This window comes from Oncorhynchus clarkii, chromosome 17 (genome assembly GCF_045791955.1).
Source record: "Oncorhynchus clarkii lewisi isolate Uvic-CL-2024 chromosome 17, UVic_Ocla_1.0, whole genome shotgun sequence".
In the NCBI taxonomy this organism is placed as follows: Eukaryota; Metazoa; Chordata; class Actinopteri; order Salmoniformes; family Salmonidae; genus Oncorhynchus; species Oncorhynchus clarkii.
In genome coordinates this window covers 35,187,170-35,213,516 of record NC_092163.1, presented here as the reverse complement: position 1 = coordinate 35,213,516, position 26,347 = coordinate 35,187,170, and the positions used below count along the sequence as shown (strand labels likewise).

Sequence of the window (26,347 nt, the reverse complement as noted above, 5' to 3'; positions counted from 1 at the left end):
TATCTTCTAAATACTTTATTATCCAAATGTAAAAGCATATACAGTACTGTATTTCTTCAGCATATTTATGCTTTCTTTAATAAACTAATGATAAATACTCTTTCAAAATGCATGTGTTGATTTAGTTATGGATCCATAACGAATTATTATGGGAAAAAATATCACTGATTTACAGAAATATTGTAACAAAGTTGTCTAATGAAGGCAAACCATTTAGAATCCTTCAATCTTCCTATGCTGTAGCCTACTTCCGACCGTCATGTACAGCGCCATATTTTCCATTCCATCCTAATGGAAACCCTGAGGGTTTCGTTTTGCTCAGAATAAAAACACCATAATATTAATCAAATTAAGCCAATTTTTAAAAAAATCAATCCCATATTCTATGTTATTACAAAAAATGTTTTAAATTCTCTGGTAATTCCAATATGGAAGACTATCAAACACTTCTCAAAGATGCCCTCTGGTGGTCAAACTAGCACTAGCTTGCATTAACAGAAAAAATGGCTGACAATTAGATAAAGTGCCACAGAATGCTGCAGCAGCCCGCAAGCTGTGCTGGAGTATGACGCAATTTTTAAATGAGCAACCACTGTAGGGCATTGGGATGTATAAAGTTGATGCTAATATAGCTTCAAAATCACTGCAAAAAACATGGAAAAGCATCTCAAGTGGAAAAGGCTTGTCTCTGTAGTTTAAGTGTTAGACCACTACCGCCACCATGTGTTGTAAAGTGTGATACACAGGTGCTTGACTACTTAGGGCAGGGTTTCCCAAACTCTGTCCCCGGGACTCCAAGGAGTTCACGTTTTTGTTTTTGCCCTAGCACTACACAGCTTATTCAAAAACCCAAACTTTTTGGGGTCCCGACGACCAAGTTTGGGAAACGTTGACTTAGGGGCATATGGAAAAGTAAACTGCCCTAAAAACAACACATGAAACCCATTTTAGACAGAATGGTAAGTATGCTGAAATATAGCTTTTCTTTCTTACTGCTCTTTGAACAACACCTCCACTGCTCTCACACTTAACTTTATTAAACTATACATCTTTCATCGGCATCAATACAAAAAGGGGTTCTATGCATTTCAGTTTCTAGACTTAAACAATAACAATACAAACAAGGGCAAAATACTGTAGATTAGACAATCATGTGTTAACAATTCAGAACATTCTGCAAAAATCTCTCGGTAGGTGTGAAACTCATCAGTATCTACCAACAAGTTGCGACATGGAAGCATGTGAGTAATAATCACATGGGGCTTGTGTTCCTTTTTTTCTCTCTCCTTTTTTAAGATGTCCTCCACACCATCTTGGTCCATTGCCATTTTGTGTGCAGCTGTGTCATGACAGCAGGAAACGAAAGGCCACCATTGGCTCATTCTGAATCTGATAGATCTCCCTGCTGGATACAGGCCTTCTCCCTCACCCCCTTCGCTATGCTTTCCTGCTGTAGTGGGTAAGGGTTAACAAAAAACACACAACCATGTTATTCACATTTTAGTAGAGATCAGGGCCCATATTCATAAAGTGTCTCAAATAGGTGTGCTGATCTAGGATCAGGTCCCACCTATCATTCATTATGATCTTAAAGGCAATAATTATCCTAGTTCAGCAATTCTACTCAGACGCTTTGTGAAAACAGGCCCGGTTCTGCTATCCTGGTAAAAAGGGAACTCTAGAGAAACTCTCGTAATTTACATGTATTTGGTGCACATTGACAAGCACATTTGAAGTGACATGCATATGGGCAAACTGTTATCAACTTCGGTGTCACTGAAACTAGGGCAGTCTGATGCACAGTGCTAAGTTAAGACTGTGACCTTCAGTATTACTTACTTAGCATTCCTATTTGGAACTTACGCTACACCAAGGAGCAGTGTTGCGCTTGGTTACTTGAAAAAGTAATATTAGTCGTTACATTTAACAAAAGTAAAGCGTTACTTTCCACACAAAGCAATATTGTAAAGTATTGCCTTTTTACTAATAATATGTGACCTGTTTCAGGAAGCGAGGCATATATCGCACTTCACAGGAGAGGCATTTGAACGCAAAATGCGTTTTTGGGCAGAAATGCCTTCTGGAACATGTGAACTTTCATGTGTCTTAATAACAAACTTGTATTACATCTGTAAATACAAATAATATTATTACTTTGCGTTACTTCATCTGTGGAGCTGCTTTTACTGTGCTAGACTACAAGTGCTACACTATACAGTGCCTTCAGAAAGTATTCATACCCTTTGACTTATTCCATATTGTTATTAAAGCCTGATTTCAAAATGTATTTAATACATTCTCATTGACATATTCATACCCCTTTGCTATGACACTCCAAATTGAGCTCAGGTGCATCCAATTTCCTTTGATCATCTTTGAGATGTCACTACAACTTCATTGGAGTCCCACCGGTCACCAACTGACCTAGATATTGTGTGTATGTACTGATATGTAGGCTGGGTGACTTATTACATTTATTTATTTCAGTCCTTGACTAATAATGTTCTGTACAATGTATTATGTCATGTTTCATCTGGACTCCAGGAAGAGTAGCTGATGCTTTTGTAGTGGCTTATGGTGGATTCTAATAAATACTAAATACAATTGGTTGGATATGATTTAGAAAGAAACACACCTGTCTATATTAGGGTTGTCACGGTACCAGTATTGCGATACAAGGAAGTCAGGAAGCAAAACATGAAGCAGACTCAATTTCTTAAGAAAAACAGTCCTAATCGGAAAAAAGCCGATATTGTCACCTAGTCTTATTTGTTTCCTTTGCAAGCTATAGCACACTATCTCACAAAAGTAGGTGTTAAAGGACCCTAGAGTTAAGTCTGCTTTGTGTTTTCTTTTTTTGCTACATCTGGTATCGTAGTATCGCAATACTGGTATCGCGACAACAGTAGTCTATATAAGGCCCCACAGTTGACAATGCATGTCAGAGCAGAAATTATACCATGAAGTCCAAGGAACTGTCCGTAGATCTCCGAAATATATACAAAGGTATATGGACACCCCTTTAAATTAGTGCATTTAGCTTTACTATTTAACATTTACTTAACTAGGCGAGTCAGTTAAGAACAAATTCTTATTATTTTTAATGACGGCCTAGGAACAGCGGGCTAACAGTCTTGTTCAGGGGCAGAACGACAGATTTGTACCTTGTCAGCTCGGGGATTCAAACTTGCAACCTTTCGGTTACTAGTCCAATGCTCTAACCACTAGGCTACGCTGCCGCCCCGTTGCTGACAGTTGTACAAAATCGAGTACACCGCCATGCAATCTCCATAGACAAACATCGGCAGTAGAATGGCCTTACTGAAGAGCTCAGTGACTTTCAGCATGGCACCGTCATAGGATGCCACATTTCATACAAGTCATTTCGTCAAATTTCTGCCCCGGTCAACTATAAGTGTTGTTATTGTGAAGTGGAAACGTCTACTCTGCCGTGAAGTGGTAGGCTACACAAGCTCATAGAACGGGACCACCGAGTGCTGTAGTGTGTAAAAATTGACTGCAACACTCACTACCGAGTTCCACTGGAAGCAACGTATCCACAAGAACTGTTCATCGGGAGCTTCATGAAGTGGGTTTCCATGGCCGAGCAGCCGCACACAAGCCTAAGATCACCATTCGCAATGCCAAGTGTCGCCTGGAGTGGTGTAAAGCTCGCCGCCATTGGACTCTGGAGCAGTGGAAACGCGTTCTCTGGAGTGATGAATCACACTTCTTCATCTGGCAGTCCGATGGACGAATCTGAGTTTGGCGGATTCCAGGAGAACGCTACCTACTCGAATGCATAGTGCCAACTGTAAAGTTTGGTGGAGAAGGAATAATGGTCTTGGGCTGTTTTTCATGGTTCAGGCTAGGCCCCTTAGTTCCAGTGAAGGGAAATCTTAATGCTACAGCATACAATTATATTCTAGATTATTCTGTGCTTCCAACTTTGTGGCAACAGTTTGTGGAACGCTCTTTCCCATTTGAGCATGAAAATGCCGAGATTGGTGTGTTAGAACTTGACTCTCCTGCACAGAGCCCTGACCTCAACCCCATCGAACACTTTTTATGAGAGAGTGGCCAGACAGAAGCCACTGAGAAAAAGGCATGATAGCATGCAAGTTTGCAAAAAGGCACAGGAAAGACAGGTCATAAAGCGAAAGATTCTGTGGTCTGATGAGACAAAAATGTTACTCTTTGGCTTGAGTGAAGCACTATGTCTGGAGAAAACCAGGCAAAGCTAATCACCCATCTAACACCATCCCTAACGTGAAGCATGGTGGTGGCAGCATCATGCTATGGGGATGCTATTTTGCGACAGGGACTGGGAGTCTGGATACTGGGAACGATGAATGGAGCCAAATACAGGTTGATGAGAATCTGCTTCAGAGTGCAAATGACAGACATACGTTCCAACAGGACAATGACCCCAAGCATACAACCAAAGCAACGCAGGAATGGCTTCAGAACAAGAATGTGAAAGTCCTTGAGTGGCCCAGCCAAAGCCCAGACTTGAATCCCATTGAAAATCTGTGGAAAAACTTGAAGATTGCTGTTCACCGCCACTCCCCATCTAACTTAACAGAGTTTGAGAAAATCTGCAAGGAAGAAAATCCCCAAATCCAGATGTGCAACGAAGACATACCCCAGATGACTCATAGCTGTAATCGCCGCCAAAGATGCTTCTACAAAGTATTGACACCGTATTGACTCATGTCTAAAAACATGTTTACATTTTGTCATTATGGGGTATTGTGTGTAGATCGGTGAGATTTAAAAAAATATATTTTGTCCATTTTGAGGGGGGGGGGGGGGGGGGGGGGGGCAGTGTGTGTGACAGTCTGTGTGTGGCACAGAGGGAGAAAGAGAAAGAGGCTGACATACATACAAATATACACACAAACATACCTTCTCCTCTGTGTCGGCGAACATGAGAATCACGTCTTCCACATCAAACTGCAGCGTCCCGTCTTCTGAAGCGTGACCCTCCAGCGCCACTCCCTGATATCAATCACAGCGCCACATAAACAACTTTGTTAGACACTCAGCAGAAATGCTAATAGTAACGTTGAATTAAAACTATAATATATTATAAAGAGAGTACCACTACTACAATAGAGAATCACCTTGATAAGGAAACCAGGTGGATTCTGGGAGTTTGAGTAATTTCCAGTCCTCTTTGTATCACCTACCTGCAGGGCCTGGGAAGCCCCTTCTCCCTCCTCCACCTTCGTCTCCACCTGGCTGGCCTCCGCAGGAGGGAAGGAGTGCCTCTCAGAGGGGGGGAAGGAGCAGCGTGGAGCAGGACGAGGTGGGAGCTTGGCTTTACCATTCTCTGGAGAAACAGGCGCACTATCCTGCTCAGTGTCATGTGGTCCGTCGCTCTCTGTGGACATTGGAAGAGCCTCCTGACTGATTGTGACTTCACACCCAGTCACCTCTGACCTTTGAACTTGCCCTTTTCCGACGGATTGGCTAGGGCCCTGCTCCTCTGAAGCCCCACCCTCTGGGACATCACTCAGACCCTCTGATGCGATGTCGCTTCCGACCCCGTTGTCGCTGTCACACGCCGACCGTCTGTTGGGCGTAGCAGCGCCGTTGGAGCTAAGCTCGTCTGAGAAGTCGGACGTTTCTGACGTGAGGACGCTGTGAGTGCCCTCATCTGCCTCTCCTGCAAGGGAAACGTGCTCCTCAGAGATGCTCTGGGTGTGGGTCTCGTGGCTGGACAGGACAGTCTCTTTGCTGTTTTCGGGGGCTGCGGATGCATGGAGGGATGTGTAGTCCGAGGGGAAGGCAGTGTTACAGGGGATGGGTGCTGAGATGAGCAGGGATTTCTTCTTCTTGGACTTGGTGCTAAGAGAGGAGATAGAGGGTGAGTCGATCTGGCTGGTGGCAGAACGTTGGGTCTGATATTCTCAGATAATTTCCCAAATTTCAGACTTATTGAGAGAAAGTCAAGAGTAAATATTTGTTTTCTCAATTGAAAATAAAATGAATGTTGACTTTTACTTGATTAGCAATATATACAGTATATCACATATGGACTATGAGAGGTTAAACCAATGTGATGCATTCTCATGGTCATCTAAAACAACTGACCTGTTGAGGCCCTTGATGATGAACGCTTTTCCTGAATGCTGAGTCTCCAGCTTCTTCATCACACTGTAAAGCTCATGGTTCAGCTGCAATCAACCGTGGTTATTCTATTAGTCAATTTCAGTTGACCTGCAGTACATTTCTTAATCTGAACAGTGAGATGCCATATGACATCACACAGAGTAACATCTATTATTTATATCAGTGATACAGACGTGTCAAAAAATACTTTAATAGCTTTATTCCTTTTGGGAGAATAAAATCCATATTTAGAGTGTAGGAAAAAAACAACCTCACCACGCTCATTTCCTTATAGAAGACATCCCTCAGGTTGGAAATGTTTTGAAAGACGGTCACGTAACAGCCAATCCGGCTTTAGACAAAAAGGGGAAATAGTCTGTTACACTGGAGCCACTTGGTGCAAATAAGTTCTGGCTGTTTGCGGATAGAAATATACTAGACACAAAGGATTCTTCATTCTACACTGAGTAGAAATATGAACTCAACATGCAACAATTTCAAAGATTTTACTACGTTACAGTTCATAAGGAAATCAGTCCATTTAAAATGATTGTATTAGGCCCTAATCTATGGATTTCAAATGACTGGGAATGTGACGCATTTCTTTTGAATAGAGTTGATTGTGGCCTGTGGAATGTTGTCCCGCTCCTCTTCAATGGCTGTGCGAAGTTGCTGGATATTGGTGGCAACTGGAACAAGCTGCTGTACACGTTGATCCATAGCATCTCAAACTGCTCAATGGGTGTCATGTCTGGGGAGTATGCAGGCCAATGAAGAAGATGGACATTTTCAGCATCCAGGAATTGTGTACAGATCCATGTGACATGGGGCTGTACATTATCATGCTGAAACAGGTGATGGCGGCGGATGAATGGCACGACAATGAGCCTCAGGATCTCGTAACGGTATCTCTGTGCATTCAAATTGCCATAGATAAAATGCAATTGTGTTCGTTGTCCGTAGCTTATGCCTGCCCATACCATAACCCCACCGCCACCATGGGAAACTCTGTTCACAACATTGACATCAGCAAACCGCTCGTCAGCAAGCCGCTGTCCGGTACAGTTGAAACCGGGATTAATCCGTAAAGAGCACACTTCTCCAGCGTGAAAGTGGCCATCGAAGGTGAACATTTGCCCACTGAAGTCAATTTCGAAACCGAACTGCAATCAGGTCAAGATGAGCTTCCCTGAGACTGTTTCTGATAGTTTGTGCAGGAATTTTTCGGTTTGGCAAACCCAAAGTTTCATCAGCTGTCCGGGTGCAATTCTCAGATGATCACGGAGGTGAAGAAACCGAATGTGGAGGTCTTGGGCATGCGTGGTTACACGTGGTCTGCAGTTGTGAGGCCGGTTAGACGTACTGACAAATTCTCTAAAATTATGTTGGAGGCGGCTTATGGTAGAGAAATTGACATTCAATTCTCTGGTAACAGCTCTGGTGGACATTCCTGCAGTCCGCATGCCAATTCCACCCTCCCTTAACTTGAGACATTGTGAGATTGTGTTGTGTGACAAAACAGAACATTTTAGAGTGTCCATTTATTATCCCCAGCACACCTGTGTAATAATCATGCTGTATAATCAGCTTCTTGATATGCCACACCTGTCAGGTGGATGGAATATCTTGGCAAAGGACAAATGCTCACTAACAGGGATGTAAACAAATGTGTGCATAATTTGAGAGAAATAAGCTTTTTGTACATATGGAACATTTCTGGGATATTTTATTTCAGCTCATGTAACATGGGACCAAGACTTTACATGTTGTGTTGATATTTTTGTTCAGTATACATGTTAGTTAAATTCTACCATGTCTGCTCTACACATTCTGAACACTCCATCCCATTAAATAGGCCCCTGCATACGCAACCATTCTCAGGCCCAGTCTTTTGGAAACACTACTAGTTTACAGTAAAAACACATTTTGTAACAGAAAATGAACATTCTGTATTTCATAAGTACAGTAGTTGACCCATTTCAGTAAAAAAAAAAAAAATCATGCATAATGAACATGACCCTGATGTGCTGTGGTCCATTAACTTTACCTTTGATAGAGAACAGGAAGCTCCTCCCTCATCTCTTTGTTGATTTCCTCAAACACACTCTGGGCTATGTTGAACTCCTCCTCTGCCTGGTTAGAGAGAAATGGCATTCAAATGCCTTCAGTACCTTTATCCAAATATGTTGACAAAAAAAATATAAAATGTCCATTTAATTTTCAACACACCTTTGTGATTTTGGCATCGTCTTTCTTCTTGGCATTCTGCAGCGCCTCCAAGTGGTGACGTGAGGAATCGTAGTCTACTAGCTTCCGACCGCGTTTGGCCAATCGTTCCTAAGAGGCACGGGGAGAAGTGATATTTCTAAACCATAATCCCCATGAGTCAAGTGACACTATAAGTCTCTTGATTGTAAGACAAAGCAGCAATGTAAACACATGGGGAGACAAAAGTTTTGATGTGAACCAGATATATTGCACCAAAAACAGTTGATATAAGTACATCAGAAGCTACCTTGACTTCATGAAACTGGCCAGTGTAATTCTCCATGGTGCGGACTATTTGGTCTGTTAGTTTCTCTTCGTAATCATTCCACAGCAAGTCCTCACTCTGTTATAATGGGAAGAAAATGTTTTTTTGTTGTTGTTGTTTTTAACCTTCAGCCTGCTTTCGCATTTCCAAAATATTCACAGAAAGAACTGCTTCTGCCTCTCCTGAAACATTTTTTCATAATATATTCATAATATACTGCCCAACACTAAGAGAATGTACAGTATAAGACCATTTTAAAACATTTAAATCAACACTATTCTATATGAGCACCAATATGGTTTTCGTAAAAACTACAACACAGATATTGCTCTTTTGCAACTTGTGGATAAAATCTTTACAGCCCTTAACAACAATATGCTCTTTGCATCTTTTCAGATTTATCCAAAGCGTTTGACATGGTGGATAATGAAATATTACTTTCTAAATTGTATTATTAAATTTTTTTTCACAATAATACATATAATTAGTTATATAGCTACGTTTATTATGAAGAAGCACAATTTGTTCATGCAAATGGCAGTGCATCTACCAGGGCCAAGATATCCTGTGGTGTGCCACAGGGTTCGATAATCGGACCTTTGTTATTCCTAATCTACAGTACATTCATGAACTTGCTGCTGTGTCTTCTACCATACTTCCCATTCTCTTTGCTGATGATTCCAATTTTGATTCACTGATTAATGAAGCCAACTCAGGTATGGCAATATTTCCTGAATGGTTCCAGACAAACAAATTATCTTTAAATGTAAAAAAAATCCAACTTTATTGTATTCACTAGTAAGAATAAGAAATACTGTAAAAAAAAAGGAACCAGAATATCAATTAGGGGAAATGAAATGGAACAAGTCACATCCACTAGATTCCTTTTGAGTTCTAATTGATGAAAAGTTATCCTGTAAAGATCACATTCAATTTGTCCGCAGCAAAGTGAAGAAATCGGTTGGTATCATCAGAAAAATTAGTGGTTTGGTTCATCAGGCTTGCTTCCTAACTCTACACTATAGCTTAATTTACCCATATCTCATTTACTGTAATATTGTCTGGGCCAGTACATATGCTTCCTACCTACACAAATTATTAATAATACAAAACACATTTGCAAGTCTAGCCACATCCTCTAATTACCTGGCTCCATCTGCACCTTTGTTTAAGAAACTAAATATCTTGTCTATTTAGAACATTAATGTATGTCAGTTATGCACTACAAATACTCATACCTCCCAGTTTACCTAAACCCTTCAATGGATTCTATAACACAAGACACTGAGATTACCTTCACCCTCCCCACTGCCACACATCACATACTTAATTCTCTATCAGATACAGAGGTATCATACTCTGGAATTCTTATCTTCACATTGCCAAAACCTCATCATCCCTCAATATCTTCAAACGAAGACAGGGGGTCAGCTTGATGACCCAAACTAGTCAATAATCCCTTCCGTGTAGACTCAAACATGTTTTTTCTTGTTTACTGAGTATATCATGTACAATTATAATGAATTTGCTTTGTTTAACTTATATTTGTGGTGTGGTTTTCATATACAGCGCATTCGGAAAATATTCAGACCCCTTCACTTTTTCTACATTTTGTTACTTTACAACCTTATTCCAAAATGGATTAAAGAAAACATGTTCTTCATCAATCTACACACAATAACCGATAATGACAAATCGAAAACAGGTTTTTAGAAATATTTGTACATTTACATATAAAAAAAAATTGAAAACGTATTTAACATAAGTATTCCGACCTTTTGCTATGAGTTTCGAAATTGAGCTCAGGTGCATCCTGTTTTCATTGATCCTCCTTGAGACGTTTCTACAACTTGATTGGAGTCCACCTTTGGTAAATTCAATAGATTGGATTTGGAAAGGCACACACATCTAAATAAGGTCCCACAGGTGACAGTGCATGTCAGAGCAAAAACCAAGCCATGAGGTAGAAGGAATTGTCCATTGAGCTCCAGGACAGGATTGTGATGAGGCACAGATCTGGGGAAGGGTACCAAAAAATGTCTTCAGCATTGAAGGTTCCCAAGAACACAGTGGCCTCCATCGTTCTTAAATGGAAGAAGTTTGGAACCACCAAAACTCTTCTTAGAGCTGGCCGCTCAACCCACCTGAGCAATCGGGGGAGAAGGGCCTTGGTCAGGGAGGTGACCAAGAACCCGATTGTCACTCTGACAGAGCTCTAGAGTTCCTCTGTGGAGATGGGAGAACCTTCCAAAAGGACAACCTTCTCTGCAGCACTCTACCAATCAGGCCTTTATGTAGAGTGGCCAGATGGAAGCCACTCCTCAGTAAAAGGCACATGACAGTCTAAAGGATCCTAAAGGACTTTCAGACCATGAAACCAAGATTTAACTCTTTGGCCTGAATGCCAAGCATCAGTTCTGGAGGAAATCTGTCACCATTTTACGGTGAAGCATGGTGGTGGTAGCATCATGCTGTGGGGATGTTTTTCAGCGGCAGGGACTGGGAGACTAGTCAGGATTGAGGGAAAGATTAATGGAGCAAAGTACAGAGAGATCCTTGATGAAAACCTGCTCCAGAGTGCTCAGGACCTCACCTTCCAACAGAACAACGACCCTAAGCACACAGCCAAGACAATGCAGAAGTGACTTCAGGACAATTATCTGAATGTCCTTGAGTGGCCTAGCCAGAGCCCAGACTTGAAATCATGTCTGATCGATCTCTGTAGAGACCTGAAAATAGCTCTGCAGTGACGCACCCCATCCAACCTTACAGAGCTTGAGAGGATCTGCAGAGAAGAATGGGAGAAACTCCCCAAATACAGGTGTGCCAAGCTTTTAGCCTTATACCCAAGAAGACTCAAGGCTGTAATCGCTTCCAAAGGTGCTTCAACAAAGTACTGCGCAAAGGGTCTGAATGCGTACATGTGAAATTCAGTTTTTTTTTCTTTCTAAAAAACAGTTTTGGGGTTTTGTGTGTAGATTGATGAGGGAAAACTATTTAATACATTTTAGAATAAGGCTGTAACGTAACAAAATGTGGGCTTACAACACCTGCACACCGTTTTTACCAGTTTGTTTATCTGTACTGTTTTTTTCTTTCACTTCTTTTCTTTGGTATGAATAAATAAATAAAACAAATTAAAAAGCACTCGTCTTTCAAAATGAAATTCTGGTCAACACATTGGTATTCTTGTAGGCTCCACTGTTATTTTAAATCTCAAACAAATGTTTCTGTCAATAGAATCATTGTTAAATCAGGATTCTCACTATAGTCTAGAGTTGGACATTTGAAATGATTTCACTATTCAAATATATCATGATATTTTTTAGGATATCCGGATAGTAGAAATACATGTGTTTTAAAGAAAACATTTTGCGGGGGAAACTTCAATGGAGACTTGCTTGCGCTACTCAAGAGAGCAGGTGCTTGTTTCGGGTGGGGGAGAGGCGAGAGAGGACGAGGAGGTGCCAGTGTGTGTGGTCGTTAGGGAGAGGTAGAAAGTAGACAAACCGACTCACTCTAGTTAGACAAACTTGTTGATGTCATAGGTTATCTATCATACCATCTGGTAGAGCCCATCTTGACCGCATCAAATCGTAGCTAAAGAATTTAGCTAGCTACAGTAGCGAGGTAAGTTAGCCAGCTAGCTAGCTAAAGTAGCAAGGCTAATTAAGGCCCCGTACATGTCTACAACAACTACATTCATATGAAACAACAGCAGACCTGTTGATTGATCATTGTAGCCTACTTCTGTAGGAGAGTTAAAATGGTTATTCCATCAAACTTCAAATTATTAGAACAGAACATCCAGGTTAAGGGTCAGTGGCCCAAGCCCGCTAACAGGAATGTTCCAAGTTCAGACAGATGAGTGAATCAGATCGCTATGACCGCCAGGAACTTTAATTTTGGTTTATATTTTCATTTGTTGTGCTACTGGTACTGCCTGATGATGTTAAGTTGGCAGCTACAGTAGCTGGATGATATTAACATCTTCGGTTTTTATTTCATTAAACCTGGGTGCTTACGGAACCTTCTAACACCCTGGTACTACCCGTAGCTCCCGTTCTCCTCAGTCTGAGAAAACACAGAGAGAAAGGTATGTTTCACAGATTACTCCTGTGTAGAAGTCCACAAAGTTAAATAAATAATTTCACTTTGTAGCTTGTCTGTATTACAGTGTTTTTGTACATGAGCTGTATTTTAATACTGTCAACACTGAAAGCACCTAGCAATGTATTAAGAGATGTGAGACACTTTTCGTCATGCTCCAGTCATGACTGTCTCTCCTTTGTGAGGATCAAATGGAGCCGTCAGCTCGGCAAAGATTTGAGGATAGCCAGACCCTCCCACAGGAGAGGGGGGAGTTTGGCCTGTTTTATGACATAAATACCTTGCAGAAACTCTCCCCCACTCTGCAGAAATGGAAGACTGAAAATCCTTTGTTACACAGAGACTTTGCCGCCAAAACTCCAACATCCAAAAGTGGATAATGAAACAATATTTCTACCAAAGAATGTTGGGAATGATGATAGATGGAATATGGAAAATTCATGTATATTTTGTGATGTCATTAACATGATCAGAAAGACGTTATAAAGGAAACATCGTAACTTTAAGAGCTTTCACAATGTGCATATCAGATTTAGATTATATGATTAACTATTTTTGAAAAGATAGAAATGTGATTTAAGCCTTTAAATGAGATGATGGCTTTTCATATAAACCTGAGCCCAGTCATAACCACGCCCACGTGAGCACAGACATTGTGTCAACAGGACGGAACACCCTCCAAGGCCAGAGTGCTTAAAAGGACTCGCTGAGAATTTCCATACAGTCCAGAGAATGGGAGAATGTGGTCCACACGTTGAAATGGTTAAAACTACAAGACCAGAAAATGGTAAGGCCCTCAAACTCTCGACGAGTGAAGAAGGTGAAGACTAGACCAAAACATGCACAGTCTGCAGCTCTGCATGTAAAGTAGTCCAGGAAAATTGACCAAAGACGGGAAGACAGAACCCTCTCACCACTGTGTGGTAAACCTGAAGGATCCATTCTCAGAACACTCCAGAACAAAAGAAGGACATTGTGACCTCTGGTGGACAACTAGAGACTTAAATCCAACTACTCCCCATTGATGGACCGAGTGATTTCAACAGAGAGATGACAGAGAAAGACATCTACGAGTAAATATATGTTGCATTTCTAATCCGAATGAGTGGTTATTAGGGTGCTAAATATTCATATTTAGAGTGAAAGTAGTTTCCAAATGTATGTACGATAAGTTCACCATCTTTGTCTCTCCCGCGCTTTATCTTTCCCCATCCTCTTTCCATTGTGTAACAAGCCATCATATCAGGTTAGTCCACTAGGGACTGTTTTCATTGCATTGTGTTAGTAACCATAACCTATACCGTGTGTGTGTGTTTATGTATTTCTGTGTGATTATTTAGTTAATTAGTAAATACATAATTAAGTCAATATGTGTATCGCTGATTCATCACTTAGGTTAGGGTTCGTGCAGATTTACGAAGTCAACAACATTCAGAGTGAGACTGATATGAGGAAGTAATTCATAATTGACTTATTGATGTAAGAAATATTTAGATCATCTTTAGAGTTTAAGTTGGGAGATATTAGGAGTTGTTTACAGAGTTACTGAGTTAATTGTTATATGATTAATTTAATTGAGTAATAATTAAACATAGTAGGTATTTATTCGATAAATAGCAGTCATCACATTAATGATAGTCAGCTCACGACCCTCCTCTATAGAACAACCTGTCAGATGGTGCATTGAAGACTGAAGTATTCCTGTCCTGTCTTTTCATAATACCATTGCAGATCTACATAAAAGCCCAAAAAGACAGCTGAGGTGTCACTCTTTATTTCTTGGTTCTTCTGTGGTACATATAAAGACTGCTACACGTTTTCTCATTTAGCCAACTTAATTCTGTCATTTTAATTCCATTTTGCATTGATTCTAAATATGCCCACTTCACTTGCTACACATGAAGCCTGTGACTGTAACGGCAATTTGATTGACCGAGAGTAACAAGCTACACGTGTGAATGCTACAGGTATTATAAAAAATATATATATAATGGTCTATTCTTGTAGGTTATGTAGCAATGTCAGTTTTATAAACATTTTGACAAAGCCTTTTCATTGTTAAAAATATACCTATATTTTTTCTCTCAAATGAATACTCTCCCAAGTGATCTAATACTAACATCTGTTTGGATATTCGAATAACCGCACCCATCCCTACTATAGATCACAACAAAATACCCAGCTGTGGCCCACCTCCATGATGACAGACAGGTCCTCTCCTCCCTGCCAGTCAGGTTCGTAGACGTCTCTTAACGTCTGGGACAGTCGCTTGGATGTCTCATGCATCACTGTAGAGAAGGACAGAAGGAAAATTGACTGCATTTGCCATAAAAAAAAGTTTGTGTGTAGATAACACCACTTGCCTATCAGATCACTTGTTAACTAGTCTAGGGGACAGTGTCTGGGGATGTAGTGCCTAGACACTGTCAAGGGTAGTATTCACTACCAAACAAGGTGGGACTACATGAAGTTGTCTAAAAATAAACTCTTATTTTCTGCAGCAAAACATTTTGCTACGGTGTACACTAATAAGGCTGTGTCTAGACTTCACAGTTTATGCAGCTTTAGTATTCTGATCATAGTTCCGAAGGCGTCATGAGTCTACATTTTAATGTGTCTAACGTGTCCAGTGTTTCCGGATTCCCTTTTCCCGCGCTATATTCAAATTCCAGTATGCAGTCTACCAACGGTGGAATAGGTAAAATATGATAACACAATTGGCAGTAGCTAACTAGGCAGCTAACTTCTGTAGCTAGCTAGCCAGCAAGCAATACTAAAGTGATTGCAAACGCATTAGCATAACTCTAGCCAGACAAACATTATGTTCTAAATATTAGTTAGCTGGCTAGCATTTGAGTCCAGCAAACACTTTCCTCACAGACTTGGAATCTATTTCCTCCGACGTTATAACGAAAAGTTGCCTCGGTCCCAAAATACAACTTTTTTTGGAGACTTGTGGGAGGGGTGCTGATGACATCGCCCACTGTATACACTTTCGGTAGCTTGATTACATCAAGACAGGAGAAATCCGCACACAATCCTCCCTGACCACCTCCACAATCAGACCCGTCTTTTCAATGCGATCTTCGTATTCTGATAGCAGAAATCACAGGTAAGTGTCAAGTGTAGACCTAATAAATACAACCTGGCATGACAGAAATCGTAATGGAAAGAACATTAAGATAACGTTTTGGATTTTAGGCACAATTCTGATTCGGCTACACCTAAGCAAGGTCAAAACAACATGGGCTTCATTTGAAGTGGCAAACCGTTGCACTAAAAAGAAACAATACTAACACAATCATTTCTCTCTCAAATCAATAATACATTCATTTGCCGAGTCTGCCTTTTTTAATGGCCCTCAGTTCTTTGCCTTTCTAAATTGACAGTATAGGCAGCATTGCAACAACAACAAAACATCTAATAATAGATGGAATTCACTTCCCTCTTTACTTTCTCCCTCATGCCACCAGAGAGGATTTGAAAGTATGGTCAATTTACAAAAAGAGACTTGGACCAATGTGTCAAATTTAACACATTACTGTACATAATATAGGCCTACAACTACGTCAAAGCCAAAAGGGAAAAAAAATAATAGGGTAAAGATTTCTGATCTTGTGGCCATGACTACACAAAGAATATAGATATTTGGTTTGGACCTGAATATGAATATGGCAGCCTGAACTGCCTAAATGCACACGACAACACTAAAGATAAGTATTGAATCTACAGATGGGTTAGCAGACAACATCATGAAAACAATACGGAAGCCTTAATGGGGCAGAGGTCTGTGAGTTGTAATTCTGGATCGCCAGATAGCTAGCAACAATGACAAGAAACTACCTTGTGGGGAATCACAAGTGGCTCGTTTCAGCTAGTTTCATCTTGTTCTTGATACCATGTGTCATTTTAAGGTGTTTTGACTGATTTCATTTCAATGGTAATATGGCAAAAAAATTTGCTAGCTAGCTAACCAACAACTGTAACAATGTATTTGAGAGACAAGTGCTCATTGTGCAAATGTATTTATGTTTTCAATAAAAATTGGATAACATTTGTCAACATTCTAAGCCAACCCTGCCTGTTTTGCCAGTTTTGTTGTTTAACAACTTAAATTAAGCCACCAGTTATGTAATTGATTTGATTAGACTAATCAGAACCGTAGGTGCTCCTGTGCCCATGAGAAACCTCTGCTATGGAGTGAGATGAAATAGCTCCTACCTTTCACTGCACGGAAGTACGCTTGGACTTCTTTGAATAGTCTTCCCCCATCATTCTGTTGGTTGAAAAGACAGAAGATTCAATGAGGGAGTTGTTATAGTACATTTCTTACAGTGAGAGCATCCATCAATCAAAGACCCATTCCAGTAGTTGACGTCACCTTTACAGAGGATACATCTCCAAAAACACTGAAAGACAAAGACACCAGGATCTTCACAATTCAAGATGTACAATCATACCACAAACAATAACAGTAAAGAATGTACCGTATGTGTTTTAAAAGTGACACTGTCCTTTTCGAACAAGGATGACCTTTTTATTTATATTTTGATGCTTCAAGGAGCCAGAGAAACTAACAACAAAAAAATACAATTTTGAATAAGGAGTATATTGTTTTACGCAAGGCATGGTGGCCCAACCTGGTCTCAGAGCATTTCATATTATTCTCCACGGAAATCCAAGACACTCCATTTTTTACAATTCGTATTATGTTACCAACTTGCAAAATGTATGATATGGTATGAATTCTGTCTAGGTGGCTAACATTAGCTAGTTCGCTAATGTTAGGTAGGCTTGGGGTTAGGGTTAAGTTTAGGAGTTAGGTTAAAGGGTTATGGTCAGGTTAAAGGTTAGGGGAAGGGTTAGCTAACATGCTAAGTAGTTAAAAAGTTGCTAATTAGCTCACATTGACCATGATGAGATGGATATACACCCATCCATCCACCCCCTTCCCCACCATTTTAGCCTTAAGTAACCATCTGTCTTATGTAACCATACCTAACATATACTAAATGGAATAACATATACAAAATGGAGTGTCGCAGATTTACGTACAGAATAATACGAAATGCTCTGAAACCAGGTTGGGTGGCCATTGTTTGGTTAATTAAATGCTAGCAGCCATGACTGAATTCAAACTTGAGTTGGTTTTGGGGTAAGGTTTGATGTGGGTGTCTCGTGTGTGCTCGCTCGTAGGTGGGAAGAGAGGCTATCCAAAGTCAAAACAAATTTGCCAATCTCTGGGGATAGTCAGGGACCGTCAATAAATTACAATGTAAATGGGACAATATTTTCATGTCTCATTCAATGCTGTCAATATTTATATATGAACTTTTACAATTTATAGTTGGTTTAAGATTTCTAAGTCATTAACATTTGGAGATATTGACCTATAAAATATTGTCCCGTGTACATTGTGTAATTTCCTGATGATCCCTAAGCCCAATAGGGATATCAAATGTCAAACCAAATTGACCATGGGCATTATGATCAGGTTACTTGGGTGCTGACAGCTGTGGGCAGGATTAAAATAAGACCAACCCACAGAAAACTGTTATGGTACCCTTCATTTTATTCCTATCTTCTCCCAAATCAAATTTTTAGGCAAGACTACTTTATGACCAAAATTAACCCATTCACACTTTGTAGTCAATTTTGACACTATAATAAATGTTTGACTTATATCAATGGCACATCAACCATTTTCCAAACAAGAAGTATTTTTTTAGCGTCAGTCGCTCTTTAAAAAAAAAATATTATAAATTGTATATATATTTAACCTTTAAGTTAGTTAAGAAAAAAATATTATTTACCATGACAGCCTACCCCGGCAAAGCCCTAACACGGACGATGCTGGGCCAACTGTGCACCGCCCTATGGGACTCCAATCACGGCCTAGAATCAAACCAGGTCTGTAGTGGCTCCTCTAGCACAGATGCAGTGCCTTAGACCGTTAAAGCCACTCAAAAGCCCCTTTAAGACAACATTTTCTTAATATGTGTTGATTTGGTGAAATGACCCAAAATACAGATATTTAAAAATGCACACAGATCTGAGGGCAGATAAACAGTTAACCGAATGTCAGAGATAGCTCCCTTGCAACATACAGTGCATTCAGAAAGTATTTAAACCCCTAGATTTTTCCACATTTTGTTTTACGTTACAGCCTTATTCTAAAATTGATAAAATTATTCATTTTTCTCATCAATCTACACACAATACCCCAAAATGACAAAGTGAAAACAGGTTTTTATTAATGCATAAAAAAAAACAAAATACCTTATTTACACAAGAGTTCAGATCCTTTGCTATGAGACTCCAAATTGAGCTCAGATGCATCCTTTTCCCATTGATAATCCTTGAAATGTTTCTACAACTTGATTGGAGTCCACCTGTGGTAAATTCAATTGATTGGACATGATTTGATAATGTCCCGTAGTTGACAGTGCATGTCAGATCGAAAACCAAGCCATGAGGTCAAAGGAATTGTCTGTAGAGCTCCAAGACAGGATTGTGGTAGAAGCACAGATCTGTGGAAGGGTACCGAAACACTTCTGCAGCATTGAACGTCCCCAAGAACACAGTGGCCTCCATCATTATTAAATGGAAGAAGTTTGGAACCACCAAGACTCTTCCTAAAGCTGGCAGCCTAAGCAGTCAGGGAGAAGGGCCTTGGTGAGCGTGGTGACCAAGAATCCGGTGGTCACTCTGACAGAGCTCCAGAGTTCCTCTGTGGACATGGGAGAACCTTCCAGAAGGACAACCATCTCTGTAGCACTCCACCAATCATGACGTTATTGTTGAGTGGCGAGACAGAAGCCACTCCCCAGTAAAAGATACGACAGCCCGCTTGGAGTTTGCCAAAAGGCACGTAAAGGACTCTCAGACCATGAGAAACAAGACTCTGGTCTGATGAAACCAAGATTGAACTCTTTGGCCTGAATACCAAGTGTCACTTCTGTAGGAAACCTGGCACCATCCCTAAGGTGAAACATGGTGGTGGCAGCATCATGTTGTGAGGATGTTTTTCAGCGTCAGGGACTGTTCTATGAAAGTATATATAAATGGAGCAAAGTAAAGAGAGCTCCTTGATGAAAACCTGCTCCAGAGCACTCAGGACCTCACACTGAGGTGAAGGTTCACCTTCCAACAGGACAACGACCCTAAGCACACAGCCAAGACGACGCAGGAGTCTCTGAACGTCCTTGAGTGGCCCAGCCAGAATCTGGACTTGAACATCTCTGGAGAGACCTGAAAATCGCTGTGCAGCGATGCTCCCCATTCAACCTGACAGAGCTTGAGAGGATCTGCAGAGAAGAATGGGAGAAACTCCCCAAGTACAGGTGCGCGTCATACCTCAGAAGACTCAAGGTTGTAATCGCTGCCAAAGGTGCTATAACATACATATAACAAGTACTGAGTAAAGGGTCTGAATACTTCTGTAAAATGTGATCGCTGTTATTTATTTTATTCCTAAAAAAACAGTTGTTGCTTTGTCATTATGGGGTATTGTGTGTAGATTGATGAGGAAAACAATGCAATACATTTTAGAATAAGGCTATAACGTAACAATGTGGAAAAAGTGATGGGGTCTGAATGCTTTCCAAATGCACTGTACAAGCTGAATCAATCTGAGGACATTTCTATGTGAACACAAAAACAGTAATTTAGCACAGGGGTTCCCAAACATTTTAACTCTGGGGGCCCCCCCCTTCCAGCATAGGGGAACATCCCACCCCCCCAGCGCACGTGCCACGTCTATATTTATGGGAACAAGCACTGTTCATGACAAACTGTTCACAATCCTCTTGTTGGTGGAGAGATTTCTTTGGGGTACTTTTACCCCTTTTTCTCCACCAATTTCGTAATATCCAATTGGTAGTTACAGTCTTGTCCCATCGCTGCAACTCCAGTATGGACTCAGGAGAGGCGAAGGTCGAGAGCCATGCGACCTCCGAAACACGACCCTCCCAAGCCGCACTGCTTCTTGACACACTGCTCGCTTAACCTGGAAGCCAGCCGCACCAATATGTTGGTGGAAACACCATACAACTGGCAACCGGAGTCAGCTTGCAGGCGTCCGGCACTCCACAAGGAGTCGCTAGAGCGCGATGGGACAAGGAAATCCCGACCAGCCAAACCCACCCCTAACCCGGACAATGCTGTGCCAATTGTGAGCCGCCTCATGGGTCTCCTGGTCATGGCCGGCTGTCGCACAGCCTGGGATCAAACCCGGGGTTATAGTGACGCCTCCAGCAATGTGTACAGTGCCATAGACTGCTGCAACACATTGGAGGCCCTAGTGGAGAGAATTTTACAGGTTTGAAGCTAATTTCCTACAATTCTACACATTTTGTCATGGGGTGCAAAGAAAATGTTGCAGTTTTAAAGCTAGTTGATCTGGACATTTCTGACAAATTATAAATAGCTCTTAAGGTATGCAATAACTAACATGACAAGAGGGAGTGATGTGTCTTGTGCATTCTACTATTACAACTTTCAAGACTAAATTTAATGCTGGACCCTCGCGCCCCACAGTTTGGGAACCACTGATTTAGCAGACAAAACAACCTCTGGTTTTCCAGTGCTTTTTCAAATGAGCGACCAACCAATGGCTAGTCAGTTGGCCATTTTGACAGCATATCAGTCAATGAAATGACATCGAAAAAATAATAATGTAAACAAAAAATTTACGATTTTTCCATCTTATGCCACGGCTTTGCTGTCCCAGACAAAATGTCCACGTTGTGGGCAAGTTCTTTGGTCATAAACGATTGTCTGACGTCTTCTCTCGTTCAGTATGACAGGGTATATATAGATCTGATGATTATGTACCACTCTGTGTGTTGTAAGCTCCGACAAAGTTCTGAAAGTGTCAGAAATGTTGAGCTTTTATCGGTTTGGCTAGTGTTACGAGCTCATATGAGTCACCAGGGATTGGGGTGACTGACCAATCGGAGGAACACTGCCGACAATGACACCTTTCTGGTGTGTTGTCGTTCTTTCGATGCCATGCTTGATACGCCCAGTTGACGCAGTTGATGTAGCCTACTTCGCTGAAGTATCATTGCAATGCATGACAATCGCAGAATGTGACGAAATAACTGAAACAAATCGTACAATCTGGCCAGGTTCATAATCAAGATTTGAATTTGAATACATCGCACAGTGTGACATGTAATAAAGACTGCATCCGACGCACAGTGTGGGAAGGCCTTTAGGGGATGGAGAGGCTTGAGCAAGCAACAGTAACAGTCAGTATGACTCATATAGGCCTAGTACAGCATGTTACAAAAAAGTGGGCTTATCGATACAAACACCTATTGCATCAGTGTTGCAGTTCACCATGGGAGACAGAAACAGCATGACATTGAGCTTTTCTTCATCGGTACCTGTTGTTTGAGAAGGTTCTGGGAGTACTGCTCAAACTGTTCATCTTTAGTCTCCATGTTCTTCCCCAGCTTCTGCATGACCTATGACAGGACAAAAATGGTTGATATATCCACAGCTTTCATTCAATCAACATTAATGGGCATGACTCTATAATACTGTAGGTATTGTACCGTTGTTCAGGTTGACCTGCGTGAGGTACTGACAATCACCCTTCAATTCAAATGTATTGGTCACATACACATATTTAGAGGATGATATTGCGGGGGTAGCAAAATGCTTGTGTTCCTAGCTACAACAGTGCTGTAGTATCTAACATTTCACAACAATACACAAATCTAAAATTAAAATAATGGAATTAAGAAATATATAAATATTAGGACGAGAAATATCGGAGTGGCATTGACTAAAATACAGTAGAATACAGTATATACATGAGATGAGTAAAGCAGGATGTAAACATTATTAAAGTGACTAGTGTCCCATTATTAAAGTGGCCAGTCATTCCAAGTCTATGTATAAAGGGCAGCAGCCTTAAAGGTGCAGAGTTGAGTAACTGGGTGGTAGCCGGCTAGTGATGGCTATTTAACAGTTTGATGGCCTTGAGATAGAAGCTGTTTTTCAGTCTCTCGGTCCCAGCTTTGATGCACCTGTACTGACCTCGCCTTCTGAATGATAGCGGGGTGAACAGGCCGTGGTTCGGGTGGTTCATGTCCTTCATGATACTTACAGTATCTAGGCCCTACACTGTATTCCATAATGATTCTAAACAACTATCGTAACTTACTGGTGTAACATTCACTATTTTCCAAACCCAGGCCAACAAAATTTATATTATTCCCCTTTCCAAAAAGGACATATGTTGTTGACCCCAAATGATAGGATGGAACATGGGCACAATTGAACCGATTTCATCTGACAGACATTTCAAACCATGCTCCCTGTCCTTTTTTGTTGTTGGTTTCAGCAGCAAAGTGAAACTAGCAGAGCAGTATGCCAGCACCAAGGCCAAGTGAACCACAAAGCCACCGAGTAAGAGCAGTGAGAGAGAGGAAGTGTATGCAGAGGCAGGAAGTGAAAGATTTTGTGTCCACATGCAGCTGCACAAGCAACATCAACAAAATGGCATTAACAGATGAGCACAACATTAATGTGGATGTTTTCTGTTGGGATAGACAACTAACTTGATATAGGCTAGTTCACAATAAAACGTCAATAGAATATTATTTAAACTGTTGTTTTTTTTGTCTTTTGAGGAATTAACCTGGGGGTCATTGAGATATCAACATCAACTACATTCAGTAGATTATGATTCTTCAAACCTGTCTAAAGCCCTTACACAAGTCATCAATTGTTTGGGTCTGTCAGTGTCGGTGGTAAAGAACACACCAACAGTCAGCTTCAATAGAGAGACTGTCTGAAGAAATTGTATTACTGTAGTGGACAACGTAGGCCTACTGTTACCAATATCATGTAGTTCAACTAATAATTTAACTACATTTTGCAGTAGCTTGGTGGGAATTCAACTAAATTCAAATCTAGGTAGTGTTTTCAGTAGTTAATTACTTTTTTCCTACTGGAACTACACACAACTTTTTTTGCAAAAAGAAAAGAAAATATGAGTGTGAAGTTGGCAATAATTTCCTTTATTTTTCGGCATCAAACCTGCCTAATTCTCACTTGAAACATAATTATTGTGTTTAATAGGATAAATCACACATTCTGTTAACATATGACCCCAAATTGATCTGTTCTTGCAATTTATAGTCTGACAGTTCTGATCTATATATGATCATTTTTCACAAAGTAGTTTGGATGTAGTGAACTACTTTTTCACAGTAACTTTAGTTAAGTAAACTATATTTTTTGTAGTGGTAGCTTTAGTGTAACTTAACTGCTTTTGGTGTGAACTAATTGGTAGCTTGGTAAACTCTTTTCAGAGTAGGTTCCTCCACACTGACCAAAATACATAAACAGGGCCTGGTTTCCCAAAGCATCTTAAAACTAAGTTAATCTTATGGTTCTAACAATGAACTTAGCCTGAAGATGCTTTTTGGGAAACCGGGCCCTGGCCAACAACAGTTAAGCGTCATTAAGTTCCAAGTAGCCCGAATGACTAAGCTCGTAGTTGTAGGGTAGCCTAATGAATTGTGGCAATCTTGATTTCAGGATAACATAGAGATATCACGGTTCACTAACTTGTTGCTTACCTTTTCCTGAGCACGATTCAATGACTTTTGTACTCGTTTGGCAAGAATTCCAGCCCCAGCCCCAATGTTTTGCCCCATCTTGTTCTCTGCCATAGTTTCTTCTCTCACTCTGGTCTGCTACTGCTTCCTCTTGTGAAATCACTGCTCTGGTGCTTATATCTTTGTTGAAGTACTTAGGGGTGGAGAGCAGAAGAGTCGGTACAAATGTCAGACAGGACTCTCTCTCTCCCACACACACACACACACACGACTTTGCTATACCCATGTAACATTTGTGTCGGCCGTGTTAAAAAAGCTTGTCTTGCAGTTAAACGGACACTAGCTTTCCTCAAAATCAGTCGATAGACATCATGAAACACATGTTCCACCCTCTTGTTGAAACTTGTAAACGAGTCAGTAAATTACCCTGCGGCCGGGGGGGCGGTCTTTGTAATGAGTGTTTAAATTAGTATTTTATTTTGTACAATATTCAAGAAATCGCTTCCACAGGATAAAGCCTACACTTAACTCATCATGTTAATCATACCATCGTCAAGGTAGATTGCAGGATGAATACAAAATATTATTTATTATATTGACAAGATGGTTGTCCGCTATAACCATGTAAATACGTATCTGCATCGGCGTAAGGCAGGTGGGAGGGAATATTCTAGCCCAGTCTTTCCAAAACTCTGTGCTGGGACCCCAAGGGGTGCACGTTTATATTTTTGTCCGAGCACTACACAGCTGATTCAAATAATCAAAGCTCGATGATTAGTTGATTATTTGGATCAGCTGTGTAGTGCTAGGGCAAAAAACAAAACGTGCACCCTGTCACACCCTGACCATAGCTTGCTTTGTATGTTTCTATGTTTTGTTTGGTCTAGTTTGTCTGTTTCTGTGTTTGGCCTGATATGGTTCTCAATCAGAGGCAGGTGTTAGTTGTTGTCTCTGATTGGGAGCCATATTTAGGTAGCCTGTTTTGTCATTTTGGGTTGTGGGGGATTGTCTATGTTAGTTGCTTGTCAGCATAGGGCTCATTATAGCGGCACGGTTGTGATTTGTTTATTGTTTTGTATTCAGTGTTCAGTGCTTTCTTTAATTAAAAAATCATCATGAACACATACCACGCTGCATTTTGGTCCGCTCCTTACGCCGATCGTGACACACCCCTTGGGGTCCCCAGGACCAAGTTTGGAAAACCCTGGCAGACGAATCTGGCCAATTTATCTTTTGTAGAAAACATCAATATACTCGTAACAACCTACCATTATAAAACTTAAATTTAATAAAATATTCCTCACCTATCAAAATACTATTGGAATTCACTTTTATCTTGAACAAATTCGACACTCATTGCCCCCCATACAAAACCTCCTTACTTGTTCTGCTTAACATCTGCATGGTCAGACTTAGGGTAGAATCAACCTTCGCCATTTGCCTCTTCCTCTGTGAATACTCACCTGAGAAATATGATACCTTAATTTTTTGTTACATTTTGCTGTAAAAAGCGGCAGGTAGCATCAAATGATGTGGATAGATAGATGGATAGCCATTCAATGTTTCTTTCTGTATTGTTTTTTTTTTCTGGTCTATGAAAGTCAATGATCTAAGACCAGACCCAACTGCTATTGCATTGGTGTCTATGGGAGATATATTCAGTTATTAAGTATACTGGAACTGACAATTGTTTTTAATGGTAAACCGCCTAAGTGACCCATCTTCAGGTATCCACCATCTTTGGTATCTTTTGCCAATCAAATCAAACTTTATTTGTCACATGCGCCGAATACAACAAGTGTAGACCTTACCGTGAAATGTTTACTTACAAGCCCTTAACCAACAGTGCAGTTCAAGAAGAGTTAAGAAAATATTTACCAAAAATTATAAAAAGTAACACAATCACATAACAATAATGAGGCTATATACAAGGGTTACCAGTGCCACACTGCATAGATAATAAACAGCGAGTAGCAGCAGTGTACAAACAAATGGGGGGGGGGGGGGG

General features: G+C 40.6%; 1 protein-coding gene across 1 annotated transcript; it reads right to left on the bottom strand.

Annotated features, from left to right (window-relative positions):
* LOC139370738 (bridging integrator 2-like) lies at positions 1-24,585 on the bottom strand. Its single transcript, XM_071110405.1, has 12 exons — positions 24,361-24,585; positions 22,153-22,233; positions 16,982-17,036; positions 14,954-15,048; positions 8,633-8,728; positions 8,347-8,454; positions 8,165-8,250; positions 6,394-6,469; positions 6,100-6,182; positions 5,193-5,853; positions 4,909-5,001; positions 1-1,450 (listed from the first exon to the last, which is right to left on the bottom strand). The coding sequence occupies exons 1-12, from the start codon at positions 24,451-24,453 to the stop codon at positions 1,379-1,381; spliced, it is 1,599 nt and encodes a 532-aa protein (XP_070966506.1). The 5' UTR covers positions 24,454-24,585; the 3' UTR covers positions 1-1,378.
* Between the last annotated feature and the right edge of the window lie 1,762 nt (positions 24,586-26,347).